The 19,459-nt window shown below is 35.0% G+C and overlaps 1 protein-coding gene and 1 long non-coding RNA gene across 9 annotated transcripts in view; one reads left to right on the forward strand and one right to left on the reverse strand.

Annotated features, from left to right (window-relative positions):
• LOC106665245 overlaps positions 1-11,303 on the forward strand; it is a 95,809-nt gene extending 84,506 nt beyond the window's left edge. For 4 of the 8 annotated variants that reach the window (XM_014391533.2, XM_024229568.1, XM_014391536.2 and 1 more), the window contains 17 exons: positions 3,537-3,614; positions 3,905-3,943; positions 4,342-4,536; positions 4,617-4,759; positions 4,830-4,947; positions 5,010-6,506; positions 6,936-7,136; positions 7,212-7,361; positions 7,431-7,542; positions 7,742-8,038; positions 8,145-8,278; positions 8,357-8,712; positions 8,774-8,921; positions 9,984-10,279; positions 10,358-10,470; positions 10,536-10,700; positions 10,762-11,303. In XM_014391533.2, coding sequence (XP_014247019.1) covers positions 3,564-3,614; positions 3,905-3,943; positions 4,342-4,536; positions 4,617-4,759; positions 4,830-4,947; positions 5,010-6,506; positions 6,936-7,136; positions 7,212-7,361; positions 7,431-7,542; positions 7,742-8,038; positions 8,145-8,278; positions 8,357-8,712; positions 8,774-8,921; positions 9,984-10,279; positions 10,358-10,470; positions 10,536-10,700; positions 10,762-10,784 — 4,038 coding nt within the window. In that variant the 5' untranslated portion in view covers positions 3,537-3,563 and the 3' untranslated portion in view covers positions 10,785-11,303. The remainder of the gene's footprint in view (positions 1-3,536; positions 3,615-3,904; positions 3,944-4,341; positions 4,537-4,616; positions 4,760-4,829; positions 4,948-5,009; positions 6,507-6,935; positions 7,137-7,211; positions 7,362-7,430; positions 7,543-7,741; positions 8,039-8,144; positions 8,279-8,356; positions 8,713-8,773; positions 8,922-9,983; positions 10,280-10,357; positions 10,471-10,535; positions 10,701-10,761) is intronic. The other 4 variants (XM_014391538.2, XM_014391539.2, XM_024229569.1 and 1 more) reach the window with 2 other exon arrangements.
• The window catches only part of LOC106665246, a 255,348-nt gene extending 239,321 nt beyond the window's left edge, over positions 1-16,027 (reverse strand). Inside the window, exon 1 of the long non-coding RNA XR_001340287.2 lies at positions 15,823-16,027. This is a non-coding gene — a long non-coding RNA (uncharacterized LOC106665246). The remainder of the gene's footprint in view (positions 1-15,822) is intronic.
• Positions 16,028-19,459: the final 3,432 nt, after the last annotated feature.

The raw sequence follows: 19,459 nt of genomic DNA on the forward strand, positions 1-19,459 counted from the left end.
ATTTGTCACGGCTGAGTCAATTATTGTAGCTCCGCAGGACTCTGCCGAGAGATGTGAGACGTGTGAGTGTATTTTGTTGCCCGACTCCGTGTTTACAAGCGTTGGAAATATTTATATTATAGGGGCGAGGAGTAGTGTCGGACATCGGATCAAAGGTTCGAAAATAGCCTTTCTTGAAAGGGTGCTCGTCTAGCCATTTCCAGAGGGAGGGACGTTTTCTACCTCGAGGCTTTAATTTTATACTCGAAACAAACGACTTTTATCAATTATAATTATTAATTTAATATTCGCTTAATGCATTCATATCGTTTGGCAACATCCTTCCTATTCAGATGTCCGTTCTTTTATAAATTCATTATTAATGTCATTCCATGCTTTTCCCCATTTAAAAATAAGAATAAATCTTTTTAATCTATGTTGGTCAGCCTTGTAAACATTAATCCCTAGTGGATTTGTCGTTTTTCATCTAGGCGCCTCTTTTGAATGGAATCAATAAAAATAAATGCCAAGGACTATTTTTAATCAAGAACTATTTGAAATGTTTCTTCCCCTTTCAAAAACAATATATCTTAATTAAGAACATCCCGTTTATATGTATCTAAAAGGATTAAAGGTAAACGCAACAAAATCTATGTAAAAAAAACACCAGTAAAATTAATTGTAAAAGATAAATTCAACCTTGTTAATCCATATTGGACCAACATATTTCCACATTTCAAATTCCAAGAAATTTTAAATTCCAACCTTCTCCAGAGTTTAAAGTTTTAAAAAGGAAATTATATTCGGGGACGCTTCATGCACTGCGAATTTCATACCAAAAGGGAACGATTCGTGTTTAGAATTTTTATAACTCGAAAGTCCGTCGACCCGGAAAGGAATTACTTGATTTCCTAGGGTTCACCTCCGGCGATGACCTTCGTTCGACGATGAAGAGATGGGGTCAAGGTCGGGAAGCCACTGACATTCTCCCCCCGAGGGGCTCACCATCCCCGGGGTACTTTCCAAGCCGAGGATAGATAAATTTTTGAGCACGGGAGACCATTGGCCCCAGGGGTTAGTGGCCGTTTGACAAAGGGAAGCACGGTAATCGGATTATATCCACACCCTTACTGCCTATAATTTCACATGACTTCAAATCGGCCCTAGTTACCGTGTTTCTCCTCAGCAGACATCACCTTTCACGTACTGTCAAAGTTCCCCAAGTTTTCATTTGTTTCTTTCGTTTCTGTTTGTTCATTACACCGTGCGAGAATTTTCAAATAGATAAGTGTTTTCTTGTATACTTCAAATAGTGCTTGTTCAGATTCCAAACCTTATAAATAATCAATGGGAGGTGGATTCAATAATTCAATTTCCGCCATCCAAAATAGTGTGTATGTGTATCCCAGTATGTCCTTTTTAATATGTTTGCCAGTCAAGAACTGCTTAAATAAAACACCAGGGCGATCGGAACGATCCAGGCTCCAGGTTCGTTACTTCCCAGTCCTGTGTAGTATCACAAAATAAGGCTAATGTTAGTATGTATTTTATGAAGTGGAAAGCAAAAACTACAATATAAATTATATGGAATTTGTGTCGAATCCTGGATAGTCCACAATCTCTGTACTCTGTGATTAGGGTATAGAGATATGGATTTTTCAACGATTCCATAAAGCAATAAATTAATCCTTTATAAACACTAGAATATCTTGACAATAATTTATACGCTTTTTGTTTTCTGTTTTTTTTTTTTCTGTTTTCTACGCTTCTTGTACGGTCAAAAGATATACAAAGCTTAAAACATTGCATTATTCTCGTGTAGAGCTTTAATTATGTTCTTCCTGATACTTCTGTTCATTCAAAAGGCAGAGAATTGAGTTATTTTTCAAACAATTCCCGAGAGTAGATAAATCTGTGTTATTATTTTTCAAATATTTCAATTAGCGTTTTCTATAATTGTAATAACGAGTGTTTGCTGGAAACAATATCCGAGAACAGCAGACGGTAGCGGATTGACAGCAGCGCCGCGAGGACGGTTACAAAGGACATTGTACGCCGCGGCGAGTCGGTTCCCAATTTCTTCGGGCTCCGCTTCTCTTTGTCGAACGGATTCAGCAGACAATATCCCATCTGCAACTGGCAGCAAGGCCATTCTATACACTGTGTTACGCGCTATTCACAAACCGGTGATTACCACCATTCTCCCCCCAACAATGTACACTCCGGGGCTGAAAACGTTGGCTGTACGAACAGGCATTTGCTACATTTTTTGCTTGTTTTCTCCCTAGTTTTTCGTAAACACTCCTGAACTTTAAAGGCGATAAAGGAAATCTCCTTGTACCCTAAGATGACACAGTCAAAATACAGTCACTTGTCTTTTAGATGTTATTCCAACTGCATACTTTTGCCATCTCCCGTTACATGTTCGTTTTTATTGCTACATTTAGTATAAATGCAACCTTGGTCAACTATGAACTAATTATCATCAAGTTTAGTGTTATAACTAGACCAACATCAGACACCCGTTCTTAGAAATGGGGACTGACAATATGATCTCGGAAACGTTCTTTACAACATCCTATAAAGTCTTAATAGAATATAAAGGAGAGGAAGAACTCAAGAGAATATCAAAAATACAGTGATATTGTTTGTATACAGATGCCTCCTAAACAAACAATGGAAGCGAATTGGTTTTTTTTTTTGTACAAACTAGTACATGAATGCATCCAAAATCTCCAAAACTTGGAAAACAACAACCTGATGATATCTCTTAGGTACAGGACACAAAGGAATTTTGGGTAACGAAAAAGCAGACACACTGGCCAGATGAGGATATATATATATCACATATAGTTCCTGAACCTGTACTTGGGATAACAAAAACAAATACAGAATCCTCCATCACAAAATGGAACCAAATAAAACAAAAAGAGAAGTGGATAAACTACAGGGGCGCTAGGCAGGGTAAACTTATGCTAATACTACCATCACCGTAGGCAAACTCACTGCTACAAATGGAGAGGGCCAGACTTAGAGGAGTAATAGAACTTATTAATCAATCACGGGCATCTCAGAAAACATCTATATAACATGGACACAAAGATATCATTTGCAGATTATGCAATGAGGAGGAAGAAACAGCCACCCATATCATCTTCGAATGCGATGCAACGGCTCAATGGAGACAGCCTAGAATACAAATTTTTTTCGCAGCAACAGTGACATTCAATGACTTCATCCTTCTGAGATTCGATTGCATTAAACTATAAAAAAAAAAGGAAATTACAATTTTTTGCTTTGTTTACTTTTGTACAAGGGTATTTCAACTACGAGGTTATATGAATCCTCAGGGTTCCGGTGATTTTGACAAAAAGCCCAGTGACCTGAATTTAAACCTGGTACCTTTATCTTCCTGTGATGAGCACTGTATCAACCCTTTAACTGTTGCGACTACCGATGGAACAAAAAAGATTTTCCTATTTTCATCAATAACTCTCTTTTACACATATAATTTGATTGTGTAAAATCATAATTTTCAATGTGATCACTTGTTTCAGATAAAACTGTAATGGACTGAAATAAGTATGGAAAGGCGCCTAAGCACTACCTCAGAATCAAGCAATGATTCCAGACAAGTAAGTCTACATGAATTCTTCCCAACTTGCAATATCCGAGTTAAAATAAAACAATAATCACTCACAATAAAATAAACTATAATAACAACAAAACATAACATTCTTTGTCACACGATGATTTAGAAGTACGATTTTGTTACTGCTGAGCTTAGCTTGATTAGATTGAATTTTTAAAAAAATAAATAAATAAAAATAAAATAAAATTAGTATGATTTAGAAAATATCAAGCAGCAATAACAAATTAATTTAGGTCAAAAACTACATTTATTTATTTATAATTTTTTCTTTAGAGAAAATGGCAAAATGGCGGCCTATTAAATTATCGATATGTAAGTAGCATTGTTGTGACTTTTTGTTTTGCCAGGACCCAAAATTAATTTTATAGTCACCAACATTTTTTTTTAAATTATGTGTACTGCTTTATTTGTTGTAATATTGCTATTTATAACTAGTTGTATATAAGATATAATATATTTGGGGTTTTTGCTAATATGAGTAGACTGTAACAAAAATTACCATGTTTTAAAAAAATTGTGATATATACAAAAAATATCAGTTACCTTATTGGACATGGTAACCCAATTAAACTTGTGCTTTTATTATATATAATCACTTAAAGATTTCCAATAAAAATTTCTTACAATGATGCAGTGTGCACAATTTTGCTTATTCAATTAAAATTTCAAATAAATTCAATTTAAAATTTATTTGACTATATTTTTTTCAGTCATGTGACAGTGGAGATGGTGTCCAGGGACGTGTCCCTAAATCTATGTCTCCAAAAGTCGCTGTCAACCCATTACAATTTGTCAAAGTCGGACCCTGCGACCTCTATCGTTCAGCACAGGAACAGCTAAAGAAGGTCGAAGAAATCAAAAAGGTTAAAAAAGTTTGCAAAGATGAAGGCGAAGACTGGCAGTCTGTAAGTGAAACAATATTACAACATGACAAAATCATTTTGCAGTATTAATTTTACTTTATTATTTTATTTACTTCTTTCAGAATTTGGACAATTGGAAATGCAGCAGAAGAAAGCGTCAAGAACACATCATCGAAAGGGTAGTTGAAGTCAAGAAACTTGAGTTAGAGGAACATGAAAGGAATCGCAGAAAGAGTAAAACGTTTAGTGAGATGATGCAAGACCGGTAAAAATAGAAATTATTAAACAAAAATTTATTTATTTATTTTTTGTAATCAACACTTTTTGTCCAACAGTAACATCAGAGGTAGAAAAACAAGTTTACCAGTTTATCAATATGATGACACAAATGATTTGAGCGATTTGGGACTTACAAGTACTAAAACAAATAATGATAAGACTGATGGTGAAAAGGTATAAACTGATTTTATTAAAATAAATTAAATTTGGAAAATGTATTACTTATATTTTTCCAGGTTGAAAATGGGGAGGATGAACCAGTAGAAACACTCAATGACACTAAAACAGAATGCAATAACGATAAAAGAGAGAAAACACCTCCAAAATCTGACAATTGTGAACAGTACACTTATGAATGGGCAATTCAAAGTTATGTCAACTTTACTGAGAGTAGGGTCAAATCTAAATCAACACCTTCAATAAATGAAGAGCAGAAAAAATACCCTCCAATCCCAGCAAAACCAAGTATCAGATCAACAGCAAAAGTTGACAACTATTTGAAAAATGTGGAACAAAGTAACCAAAACGACTCAGCTGCAAGGCCTGCTATTGTCCCAAAAGTCAGTGTAAACAAACAGAGGGAGTTGTTTGAAAAAAAGCAGGAGAGTGAAGAATGCAATAAGCCGAACAAAACTGCTGAAGTTACAAAAAGTGCTAGCATTAAAGAGAGGTTGTCTTCACTTGAAAAACAACAGGAAAATGTTGACAACAGCAAGGATAGCAAAATAAATTTACCAAATGAGCCACTTGTTAAAAACAGATTAATGACCATAGAAGCTGTTGCAAATGGCAAACCTAGTCTTCCGAAAAAGGTAGTCGAACCAGTCACTACCATTTCTATTAAGGATCGCCTTTCCAGTTTGTCTAAAACTGAAACAAGCCCAAGTAAAAATAAAAATATTGTCGAACCAACTTTAAGCCTCAAAGACAGAATGAATAATCTGCAATCATCCATGAACAAAGAGATTCCCAAACAAGCTCTAAATATTTCTACTCCTAATGTGTCAGAAAAAATTAAAGAAACTGAGTCTTACAAAAAGGAAGAGGAAATCCATCAAAACGGCCTAGAAAGATCTTACAGCCCAGATGATATCAACAGCAAAAGACAGCAGCATTTCAGACACAGATCCCTAGACAGTTTGGATGTGGACAGTGACAACGTTGGAAGTTCTTTTGAAAGAGTCCAGAGTTTAGAAGATCTCGACTATTGTAGGAATTATCCTCCTTCGACCTTCAGTGGTGACACTGATAGAGAAGACTCTGGAATACACACTGCCGATGTGTCTAGTTCTGTGAGCCAAGCCGATGACTACGACCTCCATTTGGACAGCAACGTGCTTGATGAAATGAAAACGAACCACCAACCACCAATAGTGGAAGAGAGCAAACATTGCGAACTTCAGAAATATACATATGAAGAACAAAAACCAGTAAGTTCTCCATCTGAAGAGGAGCAGAAGGTGGGGGATGTTAATTCTCAAGACTCACTAATAAATAACACTGTCTCTCAAAGCTTTTCTTCTCTTTCTCAACTGCCTGACTCTAATCTTAACAAGGTGGAGCTTTCTTTAGACAATTCTATTAGACCTTCAGAATCAGTCGGTATTAACACTTTCGAAGAGGTTATCAAGGAACAGCCTAACAATCTAAATGACACTTCTGAAACAAAGGAAAATATTGAATTATTTGGTGATCTCACAAATGCTCAAAACATTCATCTGGAAACTATTGAGGTTAGTTGAGATACTAATAAACTTATTAAAATGTTTATAAAAATATGAAATTCGAAAAATCCAGGGAAGGTTTGTTCAAATGATAAAATAACTTTTATTTTTTTAATGTTTCTTACAATACAATCTTTCAACACTTTCTTCTGTTAGCTTTTTGAAAAAGCTTGTAAAACTTATTTTCTTCTGTAATGGTGAAATTGTCTGAAAGAATATTTTTTGCTTTACCTTTCAAACTAAGTCCTACGCTTTTATTTGTTCAAGCTTAGATTAAGTTCTCAACTTGTGCAATTCTGCATCTATATTGTTTGTTTTTTTGTTTTTTTATAATTCTAGTGTATATATTTTTTCAATAAAATCTTTAGTTTGAATATATATTTTTTATTGAAAATAATAAAATCCTAACATCGTTGTAAAAATATTCCTTTCCTTCAGGTACACAATGGAACTAGTGATTTCAAAAATCACCATTTTGAAACTGTGTCGACTGTTTCTTCACCTAGGGCCAAATGTGACAGCTTGGATAACACCAACGACAAAAGTGAAATTCCAAAAAGTTTCAGCAAAATGCCAATTAAAGAATCCAATGAACCTTTAGTTCTGAAGGAAATAATTAATCCAGTTGAAGAAAACCAGGTAATTTCATTGACACACTGACATAAGATTATGTAAAACTTTGTTTGTTTTAAATTTACCTTGTTCTAATTACAGTACAAAGGAATAATCATGGATGTCTACAGCGATACTCAGCAGGAATGCATTTTTAATTTAAATCCAGTCCATATGGAACCTCCAAAAGAAAAGCCACCTCCCCCTCCAATCGAAGCAAGCGATGATGAAGAAACATCCACTCCAAATAAGGTCTGTTTATTTATAATTTTATTTAGGTAGTGTAAATTCAGATTTTTAATTACTTATTTTTTTTAATAGGCTTCATTGAGACGGCTGGATTCGACTAAAAGGATTAAAAAAGAGATAAGACAGAAGAGATCATCATTCCTTGGAATCGAAGCAAATGAGGATGACTCATATCTTGATCCAGGTAATATTTTAAATCTGATCCATTTAAAATAAATTATAACTTTTATTATGTTAAATGGATTTGTTTAAAGACATGGTCTGAAATTTCCAAAATATACACAAAATTTATTAAAAAACCACATAGAAAAGTTAAAAAAAATAATAAAATTAATTAACTAATTAAATTGCACATTTTGACTGTTTGTTTTGGTTTTATTCAGAGTTGGAATTAGTCAGGCCACCTGATATATCAACTTTGCTGGCAGAGGAAAGAAGAATTGACAGACAGCTGTACAGGCAGTCGGTTTGTTCCGAAAGTGACTCAAACCAGGAAAGTCGTGATTCTGGAGTCGAACTAGACCACAAGCTCCCTGATACTTGGAGCAGTCACAGCAGAAATGACAGCGAGATTTACGGAAATCAGAGCACGACTTCGGAAGAGGATGAGATTATGAAGAAGGAACGCGAAATCATTGAGACCCTTGAACAAGAAGAGAAAATAAGAAAGCAAGACCTTGGTAATTGATTAACTTATAGATTTTTGCTGTATTTTACAATTAGTATTTCCAATATAATGAAAATTATTTTTTTAAAGTTTCTTACATTCTTTTAATCTTCTTTCAGGTGAAAAACTTGCAATGAGATTGAGAGAATTGGAAGTTGAGAAAGATAGAATAGATTGGGAGCATCAAAATAATGAAATTCAGAACTACCACATTCATCCATACAAAGAAGAAAATAGTGCATTGTTGAATGAAGTAAGCAATACTTACATATATATATATACTTTCACCAATATTTATCAGTTTTTAATGTGCTTATTTTTAATTTACTAGAATTTATTGATGAGAGAGAAAAATAGGCATGAAAGGCCATATCTTCAAGAGAAAATACACCCTACACCTTGTAACAAGTGGTATGATCAGAAAATGGTTGCACAAGAAGCTCCACTTCCGGTGACAAGAAGGCCAGATTACAATGACAACAAATATCACAACCATTACAGAAAATCTCTCCAAGATTTGTCCCATGCTATGCCCGGAACGCAGATGTTACCCATTAATTATGACAACGTTGCACACAGGCGTTCAATGCCTAATCTACAAGAAATGCCAGCACGGCGCCAGCCTCCTCCTCCACCAATAATACCAGAAAAGCCACATCACTTCCACACAAATATGAACAACCCAAGGTACTTTGCATTGCTGAATATATGTCAAGAGAACTTTGACCCAAAAAAATTTAAATTTTAGCGATACTGGAAGCCAGCAAATGACAAGGCAGACTTTACAAGCATTGAGTGCTGCTCCAAGGTCAAGGCTGATTAGTAACGACACCTGGCAAGCAAAGAGAAAACAGACAAAGCCAGAACACTACAATTACCAGCATTGGCTGATTCAGGTATTTCATTATTTCTGTTTAGATTTAAACGAAATTTATTGTATTATCAATTATTGTTGGAAGTCACTTCAGAAATAAGTCTGAACAAGACATCTTCCCAGGTATAATTTTTTCTATTTACCTAAAAATGGATGAATTATATTAAAAGCAAGATTTAGGAAGCATCTGCAAGCAAATCTAAAAGCATTCTTTTTAATGTTTTATATATGTGGTGGTCAGAGAAGTATAACAATATAAGTAACTACTTAAAGAAGATTGAAATAAGTTGTTTCATCCCATTATTAAATAATGTATTCTATCAATCTGTGAATCCTATCCAAGCCACCTCCAACATCAAAGAACACCTTGAGCTTACCAAAGACTGGTGCACAAAAGGAGGACAAGACTGACTGAAGAAAAATGTACTCAGTGTATGTTCTTATTGAAAAAAAAAAAAAATCTACACTTCTAGAACCATAAACCATCTTAACCATTAACATCAAACTAACCTTATACAAGACTTTACTGGGACCACTTTGGACATAACGAATGGAACTGTGGGGTTCTGCTAAGTGATCCAAAATCCAGTGCATCCCATCCTTTTAATCAAAAGTCCTCGGACAAATTGTCAAAGCTACTTACAACACATCACTAACATCATTATCCACAATGACCTCAATGATTTGTGAATGAACTTATTCATTCATTCCAAAAGTCACACCAACCTCTCGAATCATCCAAATCCTATTGCTAGAATCCTCTTTACACATTCCCATCCCAAGAATGACCACATTGCCTTACTTAATTGACAATGGCCTCGAGACCTCCTTGCCCTTTAATCCTCTCACTGAGTGCCAGTATTAGGTTGCTGGTTTCTCATGGCATGTGTCTTCTGGGTACTGGGTACTGCTGGCATTTAGCACTGTGACCATGTATCATTTGTAATAAGTACTAATATGTATTGGGTAAAAATAAATAATAAAAAAATCTGTTTGCTCCAAAGAGTGGGTGTCCTTTATAAGTCCTTTTATTATGTGTAGTATGGCCCTTATAAATTTATTGAAATCTGTGTTGATGTTGTAGGAAGCAGAACACAGGAGAATTACAGAACAGCAACAGAGACAGCAGAATTGTGTGCCAGTGCGAAACGGCTCCACACAGCATCCTTGCCGAAACCTTCAGAAATTCCCAAATGGCCAATATTATCCTGAACACCGCCCACAACCTACTATTCCTGCTCCACACCAACCATATAGCAATCAACAAAGAGTGCCACAAGGTTCAAACAAAAATAATAAACCACTTCCTGATTCTATCATTCAAACGCTTACACAAAGAGTGCAACGAATGAATTCTGACAATAACAACAACAGAAGAAGGTATTGTTGCAATTAAATTGCAGGTATTGTTCACAATTAGGTCTTTCGTCAATTACACATGTTCTTATTACATTACAGGATGGAAACATTACACTCAGAAAACCAGTACACTCCACAAAAAAATGATAACAAAGAGAAAATGTTAAGCGTCAGCGGGAAAAAGAGGTGTTCACATTGTGGAGAAGAACTTGGTACATTTTAAATATTTTATATACATAAGAGATGAATTTTTAAATTTATATTATCTTTTCTTCAGGAAGGGGAGCTGCAATGATAATCGAGAGCCTGCAACTCTTTTATCACATTGACTGCTTCAAGTGTTGCGTCTGCTGTTTACAGCTTGGTGACGGGTTGATGGGAACTGATGTTAGAGTTAGAAACAACAAACTTCATTGTCATAACTGTTACTCAAGTGACGATGGTAGGAGAAATTTTAACTCCTTTATAACTTCATAAATCTTTTAAATATAATTTTTCTTCAGGTGCCAAATTTAGCTGTGTATAGGAAAATTAGACAGTGCAAAGAAAACATCACTTGGAGTGCTGTACATAAAGGATTTTAGATTTGTTTAATAGATTTTATGGTTGTTATAGAGCATTGTATATTGTTGTTTGTATCTAATTTGTAAATGTTGTATATGTAAAACATAAAATTACACTCAGGGTAAACAATAAATGTTCAACCCTGAAAAATGGCAACACAATTACTAGAAACAATATTTTAAATATTTTTATGGTGAACATATAGTATGGACAGTTTCACTGTTTACAACACATTTTTGTTTTCCACTAACATATTAAGTTCCAATACATTAAGCATGTTACCGTTATTTTAATATAAATAAGATAAAGTTCAGCCATGGAAAATGAACCTCAAATGATTAACCAATGTATATACTGTAAGATATTTATATTTTTATGTACATTTTTCAATATGATGAAAAAATAAAATAAAAATTATACCTGTATCATAACCCTGTGTAATGAATATATAGAGGCAAATATAATTTGGTATTATCCCAAATATGTTTTATAGCCAGTGGGTGTTTTATTTAATACCTTTCAATTTCATTGATTTAATTTTAATTAAAAATCAGGAAATAATGTTGATTTTTTCTTGTCTGGCATCTCTTAAACACAGAAGGCCTTCAACTTAAGAAAATTTCCATTTTTTAATTTTTAATTATTATTTACATTTCCTTATCAATAAATTCCACTAATTAATGAAAAATTAAAAATTAAATACAAAAAATATAAAAGTATATTAATTATTAAAAAAAACCAATCAGTTTTATTGTTGGTAATATAATGTATACAATCTATAGTGATTCTACTAGTGATGACACCATAATCCAGTATTATTTCCACTGACAGGGCAGAACAATTATTATGCAATTATGCACCTTGTAATTGTAAAGTACCAGAAATTTTTTCATTTTAAATTGAACACACTTGTTCATTCATTACACACGCATATCATATGAATGCAACTGAGATTTAAGTACCCCTGACTGTATGACACCGCCAAATGAAGTTATTTCAGTAGCCCTGTGTGAATAGGGCCTATCTCCCACTTAATAAAATAAAATAAGGAGAACATGCTAACCAGAACATCTACATTATTTTATTCTAGAGAAGTTTGCACCATACAAGCCATGTGTGAAAAAATGTTTAAGTATTTTGTTCTAACAGGAAAGTTGTGTTTTGTTCTACAGGAATAACATCAACTGCTCTTTTTTATTTTTAAAAGATAGTAGAATGGGTACTATACCTTTCATGCGCTCAGGGTTATCTCCCACAATGAGGTAGAATGGGGTAATAAGTGAAAAATTCTTAATTGAATAAATGATTCAGTTTAAGGGATGACACCCAGGCTTCCAATCGAGGTACGAATGGTGTACCATGCATCTTTAATTCTCAATTTTTACTTTCCACCATCACAAAGCTTATGGGGGTGAACCCTGTTAACCAAACAGACGGAAAGATGGGTACAGAGGAATAGGAAGCTGGACAGGTCACCTCCGAAACACTACACACCACACCTTATTCCTCTTCGTACCCCAATCCTAATCCTAATCTCACAATCCAGCCCCAATCTAAAGTGTTATGCGACCCGTGCAAATGGATGGATGGTTCAGCGACCTCAAAAACCAACTTATGGAAATTGAAGAGGGCTCCGAACCCTCTACTACTCTTATAAACCGAGAATTGGAGGAAAATCTCCTCGTTTCACCTTCTGCAGAAGTAGGGACCTTCAGGAAAAAAAAGAACTGAAGACGAAACCATTCGAATGGAGGTGACAGAGAAGATTGAAACACTTCCAACTCAAGAAAATCTCAGGGGCTCATGGGCATAAAATGACAAACAAATGAACCAAACAAAAGGAGGAGTGCGAATCCTGACAATAATCAGGAAAGGGAAACAAAGCCCTAAAGCCGGGAACACACTTACCCGATGCTAATCGACGCCTTGCCACAGTTTGGTAGGGTGTGCACAACTGCTCGACGCAAGTACATGCGGCATACAGTCACACAGTGTGTATCACAATAAAGTGTATCAAGCTCGCAACGCCTCTTTTGTTCTTAATGCACTATTTTGAGTAAACCTTGTATTAAATTGTCAGTTAAATTTTATGAGCACAACCATCTAATAAATTGTTTGTTAAACTTAATTTTTTTAAATAAAGCTATTCCTAACCATCATAATTAAATAATGCTTATAAAAACTTATGATTTTTTTATCTCGTTTAATTTCGTTTACATTAAAATAACATGTTGTTTAATATTTTCTTTGTGATCAGCCTTCTCAGTTTAAATATATTTTTATTTACAAAAGGTAGATTGGGGATGAGGCCAGGAAGACTGAAACAACATTTATTTTCTTGTCGAGCTTTCGGCAGAATATATCGCCTTCATCAAGACTTCGAAAAAATCGTTATACTATATGAACAGGTACATGTGTGGATAATGGATCCGTTACTTAGTTTGAAATAAACTACAAAAAATATGAGTACGGTTCTGACGCTACCCGACAAAAATGGTGTAATTTTACGAGCAAAACCATGAAATAAATTGCTAGTTAAATTTTATGAGCAAAACATGAGCAAAACGGTGTAATAAATTGTTAGTTAAATTCATTATATCAAAAAATGATATTCTGGTGTTTTGACTGATTTTCTACTAAACCATTATTATTATTTTTTTTTTAAATAAAAACTAACGAATTTTTGATCTCGGTTAATTTGGTTTATATTAAAATAAGTTTGTTGTAATTAATATAACGGCAATAATACATGTAGTTTGAATAAAAATATGAGTGTCTGGTTCTTTTGTCTTTGACTGTACTCGATGCAACCCGACGAAAATCTGGACAATGGGGATCGCAGAGCGTGAGTAGGGTAGCGTGGATGTTGGCAATTTGGCATACTGCATAGTGCATAGCAATAATCACATCTCAGTAGTGTGCACGGGGGTAATAGAACCTTATGGAAAATCGAGTTTTGATTTGCGTCGGGTAACATCGGGTAAGTGGGTTCCCGGCTTAATATTCACTTTCGGACTCCGGCACCAAGACCAACCACTGGAAGCATTAACCCCAAAAAACGAGGGTCGACGCCAACCAAAAGTGGTAAATGACAGGTCACTGGGTCAGGGGGGATGGATCGGGTGACAGAGGAGGCCAACAGATCGGGCCATAAGGTCCTATCCACCAATACCGGAAGTGACGATTCAAATGTCTCACCTGCAAATAATTGTGTGCGGGCATTCATCAAGCTAGAGAATCATTCTTTGTCGTTTCAGAGAAACATCGTATAATAGTCTCCCTCAAAAAAATTAAGGAACTGAGCACCATTTAAAATATTTTCTTAGAAATAAGGCCCAATTAATTTATTTCCGAGAAGTCCACACGAAACGTTGATACTGCTAACCAACTGATGACAAGAGTACGAAATTCTCGGATTATCCTCAGCACACGTTCGAAAATTCCAACGGTTTAGTATGCCATTAGAAGTGAACTTGGATACATAAGCCCATAAGGACGTTTGGAAGTACGTTTTCTTCAGTCAACCAAATCGACTATTTGCCAGGAACGTTCAATCAATCAGACTTCAAAGTCCCGAAGTCCCTGGACAAGATAAGTGCGATAAATTGTAAGTCCGCAATACATCATTTTGTCTTTTGAAAAACCTAAATCCCTTCCAAAATTTCGGAGAGAGGAATTCGGATTTTCGCGAAATTACAGTAAAATATACAGCTCAGACAGAAAAGAACAGAATTGTTTGTGAATTGTTTTACAGTTTTTGAAAGCTATTTTAAAGTTATCAGAAGAGAGAAATGTGTTTAATTTATGTGATAGGCCGTGAATGAATGGAAATGTATGTTGCTTTGTCTGTATTTGATAGATTTGACGTATTATTAGTAATAGCAGATGGTGTTAGACTGTTAGTGTTGAGTTGTAGTTGTTGATTATGTGTTTAGGGTAGTGATTGTTATGTAGGATATATTGGTATATCTTTATGTCCATGAATCTTTTCTCCACAGGAACATAAAGAAATTTCACTTGCACTATTTCGGTTTCGAATACAAATTAAAACAAAAAAGTTTAATGAATTCATTCAAAATTTCCTTCAGTTTTTTTTCCACCTTACCAATCCTTCAACCACGTTTTTTCTTTTCCTTCATCAATTTCTTCATCTTGGAAAAAAGTAATTAAAAAAGCAATTGCACCACTAAATAGGATATTAAATGGGTACGTTTTCTGAAATTTGTTGGTCTCTAGGTTTGAAAATAGTAATTTAGAATCACCATATAGTATGTTATTCAACTTCGGAAAAAAAATTGTCAAAGTTCTCGCTACTAAAACGCTTATTTCACTAACGTTTACAAGATTAATATCGATCAATCTTATTGGAAATTTAACGTACTTTTCAATAGTATCAACGGATTTGTCCAAAACCTTTTAGTTTTGGAGCTATCATTGTTTATTTGAAGCAAGGTCGTGAAATCTTAAAACATCAGAAAAAGTGAAATAACTCCGCAACTGTTGAGATTCCGACCATAGTTTTTTGGACCATAGTACTTTTTGGTTCCATTTTGGATGTAGAATCTACTGGCAAAGTTTGTAACACGAGTAGCCGAACACCTTGCATAGAAAACCCAAAACTAAGGCTCCATGATTCCAGCAGATTCTTCTCACCCATGGACCCAAAAAGCTGCTGGTTTCATTTGACTCATAGACCGTATATTGACCGTTAACACCTGCTAATTATAAAAAAGAATTACAAGCAATTAAAACTTTAGTTAAAAACAATGGATGTTAAGAAATATTTATTGATAGGGCGCTAGTGAAAAGAATAAATAAATTAGCTTTAAAAGAAGAAACAATTGTACTCATATCAGCCACCCCATCAAAAATGAATCATTAGATTTTCGGCGCCATGTTGTACTTTAATGGTTAGGGATGGTACTGGTACTTAAATACAAGTATACTGGTTTGGATCGTTTATTATTGCAAAATAAATAGCACTTGAAGTGTATACTTACGGTTGATCGATGATTGCAGTTGATTCTCTAATGTGTACTCTGAGTTCGGCTAATTCACAAATATCGCGCACTTCGAACTTTTGAAGAAGACACGAAAACCGTTAGCCGAGCAACGCGCGCACCGGAGTTGGACAAATAACCGACCACCCGCCTCCACCAATCGGCATTCGGCAAATCACGCCACTTCTCAAAACCTTAAGACAAGGTTGACAACTTGTCACAAAGCGGGGTTTGCCAACTTAATTGTAATGATTGTTATATTAAATATTAGGACGAAACGTCAGAGAAATTAAAACGAAAGTTAAAGTACCCTTGCCTAAATCGAACAAATTTTCTGAAGTATCATATAAATGAATTAAAACACAATTTAAATTTAAATACAACAGTGTTACACAGTTTCAACAAAGGTAACTTGATTGGTTTGAGAAATTTGAAATTAAAAAAATGTAAAATTAAACCTGGAGAAAAATGCAAAAATAATATAAAGGATTTTACCTCTTATTTTAAGCACGTACCTAAATAATATTTGACATACAAATTAATCACTAATTTAAAATTATTTTTATTCATATTTAGTTCGCATGTTCAAAATTGAGCGGCATTAAAACCAGCTTCTCATTGGAACGTCGCGTCGGCGGTGTATCGGCGGCTTGATATTCATGTCAAGAGGCATGCTTGTAACTCGTTCGACCTGTTGATGGGCTTTAAGCATGAAAACCGAAAACAACAAACTGTGAGTAGGAACTATCATTTCTATTATAAATCAACAGCTCGTGTGAAAAGTTCTTATCAAAACCTAAAACTATTAAATATCAACAACAAGCAAACTATTAACATAAATTTTGTGCAGCATTATTCTTAATTTCAATGTAGTCCGGTGGTGTGATCTTTGGCAAACAGGTGTACAACTTGCTAGAGTAAAAATGCGAAAATGGTGCAAAGAGAATTTTTAAAAAGATTTGTCTCAAACTTTGTACATTTGTTGAACTGCACTGCAGGAACTGATTGCTTGTTCACTTCCAAATTATCGATTTTTTAACATTTTTCTTTCTTGAGTTTTTCAATATTCACTCTTTCTTTTTTTTTCTAACCCCGAGACCAAGATAGTCTTCCCGCATCACACCTCCACTGAACCCACTTTTCCTTAATTTTGTTTCGTACTCCTTCAATAATTTATTCGCTTGTTTTTGTTTCTGTGTGTCTCTTTATATTTGCAATATCCCTTACAGTTTCCTTGCATTACCCCTTCATTTAGTTGATTGGAAGCTAATTTTATTTAAATATTGTGGTATATTATTACACCAGTTTGCATCTTGAAGTTGTTGCTAAAATCTAAAGAGAGTTCACAACTTTCTGTAAATAAATTTGGAACGCGGCTGGTACAAAAATATTTATATGTACTATACTGCATGCCAAACTGGGCTGGTCATTTCCTTCGTCTTTCATGATAGTGGTTATTTAGAGATCGTGAGATGAGAATAATCATCAATTAACAGTCCTAAATACCATACATTTCATGATGGTTTTCTTCCAATCAAATATTTTCCTCCTCCCTGATAGTTACTACTAGAAATATTGTACACTTGTGATTGAATAGACATTGTCGTTAATTTTTAATTGAAATGTTCTTCCGTTTTGCTGCATGTGGCCATTCACTGACAAGCAAAAAATTCCACCCTAATATAACTTGATTTTTATATATTAAAGTTTCACGTTTTTTTAACATTTAAACCCTAACCTTCCCTAACCATTTAATAAAAGACGCACACATAAAATTTGTTTTAGATTTTTAAATAACATTTCAATATCGCGTATTTCCTCCTCTTGCCTTAATTACATCTCGAAGACACTTTGGCATACGTTCTAACAATCTGGAAATGGCTCTTTGCTGGAGGTTGTCTCGGAGGAACCCATTCAACACGAAGAGTACTTTCAAGATCGTGTAGTATCAGGAAGTGATGGACGTGCTCTTATTCGACTTTAGAGGATATCCCATAAATGTTCGATGGGGTTCAAGTCTGGAGAATGGGCTGGCCAGGCTAAGACCCTGATGTTATGCTGTTGAAGTTGTTTCTACTATGTGAGTGACATGTAGAAGGGCATTATCGTGCATGAAAATAGGATTGTCGCTTATTTCATCGAAGATAGGCAACACATGATGTTACAAAATTTCATTGACATAGTAAGTGGCTGTCAAAGACCCCCACGAACAACCAACTCTATGCAAATCCCCATTGAAATTCCCACCCACACCATCACTGAGCTATGTTGACAAGGTTAGCTCTGGCAAAAATTACAGGCTTTGTACCTTTCATTTTGCCTTCTCCACACTCTTTCATGCCCATCTGGAGATCGTAGAGCAAATCTACACTCATCTGTTAAAAGTACAGAAGACCAATCGTTCAAAGACCAATGGCTTTATTCTCGAGCAAATGCGAGCCATTCTACTCTGTCTGGTCTGGTCAATTCTGGTACTCTGGTCAGTAGGGCAAAATGCCATACTGATTTAATCTTCTTCGAGCAGTGCGTTCAGAAATTTGGACACCTCAAACTTCCTGGAGTTGATGAACCGCTTGATCAACAGTAAGGTGCCGGTTTCGGAAAATTCTCAAAGTCAAAAAAACGGTTGTGTGGTTCTGTTACCCTAGGGCATCCAGAACCGAACCTTTTATGGTAGGAGCCAGATTCTCAAAAACATGTAATGGTGTCTCATAGAGTTTTGTAGGGAACACCAATGGTAATAGCCCCATACCATTGTTATTAATAAGTGCCACAGCATGCACAACAACCTCAGTAGCACTAAGTGGCATTTTTAGGTTTAAAAATTGAAATTAAGAAAACAATGGTGAAAACTAAACAGTTTATTGCTTCAGAATTCAAATGAGACTGAATAAACATTTTAAATTCGGTAAAAAGTAAACATTAAAAAATCCTTTATCCTTGTTTAGGATTGAGGATTAAGTGTGTTTACCTCTAATTCATATTCCCAATTTAAAACATAGCATAAGCAAATATTTATAGTTAAAAACAATGCGAAAATTAAGGGCAAAATTTTCTTTTATCGAGAAAATAAAAAAATTCTATTGTTTAGAATTTTTTGCCTGCCAGTGTATATGATTTTTCTTCTATATCTCCTAGCCCAGCCACTCTACCTTTTATTAGCCAGGGTTCCTGGATTAGGGCTACTCCAATGTTTTTCTCCTTGGCCCCCATGACAAAGCATAAGTATTGCTGTTTTACTGAGCTACAGAGGTTTGCTTGAATCTTACTGCTTTTTTGATGATCCTTACAGTTGTCATTGCGCAGCCTAGGTAAAGTTTTATGTTGGCTTTGCTTAGAGCCCTAAAGGATACATCATCTATTTCTACCAAAAGTGTTAATTCTTTGCTTTCTACTCTCTGGCTGACGACTAGGATGGTTCTGCCCTGATCGGCTGTTAACTCTTTTTCTGGGTATTCCTCCAACACCATGCCATTTTTAGTGCTTTGAGGGCTTGCTGACGTATATCATTGCCTTCCCATCCAATTAAGTGGGGGATGATTTGTTCTACATCACTTTCCTTAATTTTGCTTTTATGGGACATTTCCTAGGAGCACTTCCTCTTGATGGTGGGGTACTACCCCGTGACCTGATTTAC

The sequence above is a fragment of the Cimex lectularius genome, unplaced genomic scaffold, assembly GCF_000648675.2.
Source record: "Cimex lectularius strain Harlan isolate CLEC.00 unplaced genomic scaffold, Clec_2.1 scaffold186, whole genome shotgun sequence".
Taxonomy (NCBI): domain Eukaryota; kingdom Metazoa; phylum Arthropoda; class Insecta; order Hemiptera; family Cimicidae; genus Cimex; species Cimex lectularius.